Source organism: Camelina sativa, chromosome 6 (assembly GCF_000633955.1).
Source record: "Camelina sativa cultivar DH55 chromosome 6, Cs, whole genome shotgun sequence".
In the NCBI taxonomy this organism is placed as follows: domain Eukaryota; kingdom Viridiplantae; phylum Streptophyta; class Magnoliopsida; order Brassicales; family Brassicaceae; genus Camelina; species Camelina sativa.
In genome coordinates this window covers 7,766,016-7,769,066 of record NC_025690.1, presented here as the reverse complement: position 1 = coordinate 7,769,066, position 3,051 = coordinate 7,766,016, and the positions used below count along the sequence as shown (strand labels likewise).

Here is a 3,051-nt window from a genome sequence, read left to right as displayed (position 1 = left end):
CTGTGTTTTAAATGGCGAGAGGCAAGGTGAGGCGACAGAGGGTAGGTTTGGCGCCCTGCGCCTAGGCGAGATTCGCCCCACGCCTTTGGTGTATGAGGCGCAACTGCACAAACAGACATAAGGTTAGTCATAAATCATCGATTCCTTACCATGTAAGCACAACCTGAGTCTAAAACCAATAGCTTATCATTTGAAATTGAAACATAGAGAAAGAGAGAAACCCAATAATAGTTATAACAGAGATTTGAAAACAAAGGAAAAGCCAAAGCCAAAGCCAATCATGAGTCTGAAACAGAGAAATGAAAACAAAGTAGAAGCAAATCCAACGAAAGTTTAAAACTTAAACACAAAGCCTAAAAATCCGTCTCATCATCATCAAAAGTTTAGGGCTTCTAGCAATAAATTCACAGCAATCAACAAAATCATTCTAGAAACATTTTACGTAAGCAAATATTGAGAAAATATTGAGAAGATATTGAGGTTTAACCATATATTACCTATTACAATTGCAGGCGCTAAGCGAGATGAGGCGGGCTCCATGGCAAGGCGTCCCGAAGCAAGCGCCTTTGGTCTACCGCCTGGCCTCGTCTACTAGAGGCGCTACACCCTTATAATCACCTCGCCTCTCGCCCAGGCGCGCCTAGGCGACGCTTTTTTAAACACAGATATTCTGACTTTGTTTCAGTCTAAGATTTTTTTGGTTGTTGTTTTGCATCTAGTGAAACCAAAGTTATATCCAACTCTATATCTTTGTGTTGAGTCTGGATGTAAGTAGTTGTATACTTGAATAGGTTTGTTGATAACAGTGACTAGTAGTCTAGAAGAGAGGCAAAATTTTGTTTCTGGCTAGACTTAGGTTAGCTTGTTTGCTTCTTTAGTTTTTCATATATGCTTGTTCTCTCATTCTCTGTTTTGTTTAATCTGATTGTTGAATGTTTTGAATTAATGGTTGTTTCACTATCCTATGGAATACATGTGTTCCTTACCTTTTGTTTTTATAATGTTATTGTATGATATGTAGTTACTTAAAAACTAAGGAACTCTATGCTGTTGTTGTTGCCTCCCTCATGAGTTGGTGCTTATAAGATACTAGTACTGCTCTCTTTTTTTGGTCTTGCTTTGTGGGTGATTGTGAGATTGTTTGGTTGTGCAAAATTAGTTCTTATTTTAGGCCTGCAAAGGAAAGATTTAGCCGACAAGAACATTTTTGAATGCTCTGGGTTCATAGCCGTATATGTTTCTCCATTGCATGCCTGAAACTGAGATTAATAGTTTGTTTATCACATCTTTATGGTAGAACTAGCTTTTTTAATGTTTAGTATCATGGATTGGTAAACAAACTTGCCATATTTTGACTTGTAGGGGTTTGCAACCATGCCTTTCACTTCCACTGTATCAGCAGATGGCTGAAGACCCGTCAAGTGTGTCCACTGGGTATGTTTTTCTTTTTTCTAATCTACAAGCTCTTACTCGTCGGGTTTCCCTTCTCATTGTTTTGTTTTTTCTTCTTGCTCGGTTTTTTTAACAGATAATAGCGAGTGGGAATTCCAAAAATATGGTCATTAAACCTACAGCTCGCGTCATTCGGTTTCTTTGGTTACCGCATATAATTCTAAGACTTGCAGTTTTCTCTTAAATTTCTTCTGAATCTGTTGGTATGTCTTTGACGCAAATTAAACAATTGTGTGCTTAATGAAACCTTTGTTGTTATAAGACCATCACGAACCCAAAATAAGTTTCAATTATTAAATGCATTAACCTCATTCTTCTTGGCGACAGACACTTTTGTGATACTCTTCTAATGCTACATGTAAAGCTTATCAACTTTGAAAGTCTATTTACAAGTTTAGCGAACAAAAAAAAAAAAAAAAAAAACTTTGAAAGTCATATAGAAATGGTTAAACTTTTGGTTGTATGGAAATCTTAGCTAGTAGAGTAGTTCCTTTGAAAATAGAAAAGTTTTTTAACAAGTTAACACGTGCTCATATAGGTAGATTTCTTGAGGAGATAAAAACATTCGATATTGAAACAATTTCGTTGTTATTGGGCCAGTGATTTGGGCTTAGGACCCAATGCTTTTTTTCATTTTTTGGCCGAACTCAAATCTATAAATTGTTGTTTTTGTAGCCACGAAGGTGAAATTTATTGTATACTATATAATCTATATATATAAAAGAAAAGTACAAATTCAAAAATTGCACAAAATTTCCGAGAACGCCCTTCAATTAAGCATAAAGAAGAGGGTTTATTAAAATTGGAAGGGATAATTTGGTAAAAATATAGGAGGAAATTGATTACTCAACCCGGAAGAGATATGATCCGCGTGTTTATTCGTTTGCCCGGTGAGGATCCGCGACTTTTACCTAAAAACCTGGTGATACAGTGGATATTTTTGGTCCATTTTGAGGCTTTGTAAGCCCAGTAATCTGCATCCTTCTAGTTTCATTCTTGTATCATTGTATTCACCCTTGTTTAATCACGTTGCATTTACTGTCCTGCATTAGTATGGTTCTTGCTCTTGTTAGGATCACTTTTGTTTTATTTACACTGTTCACTTTGCATTTAGTTTCTTACCCTAGTAGTTTTACATTCTGCATTTCATCATTATCACTAGGTTGTTAGTACAAAACCATTTTCATACTTGGCTTAACTTAGATAAGTGTTCATATCCTAATTGTTTGCATCTTGACATCTCTTATATTACAACAACATAAGAGTAATTGAAACCTCTTACACTCCATTTGATCATTCATCATCATCCATACTTATGTCTTTGTCTGCAAGTTTGCATACATTCATTGCATAAGTGTCATCCTCACATTCATTCCACACACAAAATAAAGAGTTTCAATTTGGCGTCGTTGCCATTTGAGTAATTGTTTGTGACATTCAGGATTTACACAAGTTTAAGATTAAGTTCTATTGTTCATTTGATCACTACTGATTAGCTTCTTCATCTGCTTGGTTGTTTTGAGTCTCACGTACCAATTCGACCCAGTACTCGATCGAGTGATTGATCGAGCCACCAACCCAGACTCAGTCGATCTTCAA

The 3,051-nt window shown here is 36.1% G+C and overlaps 1 protein-coding gene and 1 long non-coding RNA gene across 2 annotated transcripts in view; both read left to right on the top strand.

Moving 5' to 3' along the window:
* Nucleotides 1-1,776, top strand: part of LOC104790623 (RING-box protein 1a) — a 2,860-nt gene extending 1,084 nt beyond the window's left edge. Inside the window, exons 4-5 of the mRNA XM_010516404.2 lie at nt 1,363-1,434; nt 1,529-1,776. Coding sequence (XP_010514706.1) covers nt 1,363-1,434; nt 1,529-1,566 — 110 coding nt within the window. The 3' untranslated portion in view covers nt 1,567-1,776. The remainder of the gene's footprint in view (nt 1-1,362; nt 1,435-1,528) is intronic.
* Nucleotides 32-795, top strand: LOC109133478. Its single transcript, XR_002038607.1, has 2 exons — nt 32-122; nt 513-795. It is a non-coding gene; the product is annotated as an uncharacterized LOC109133478 (long non-coding RNA).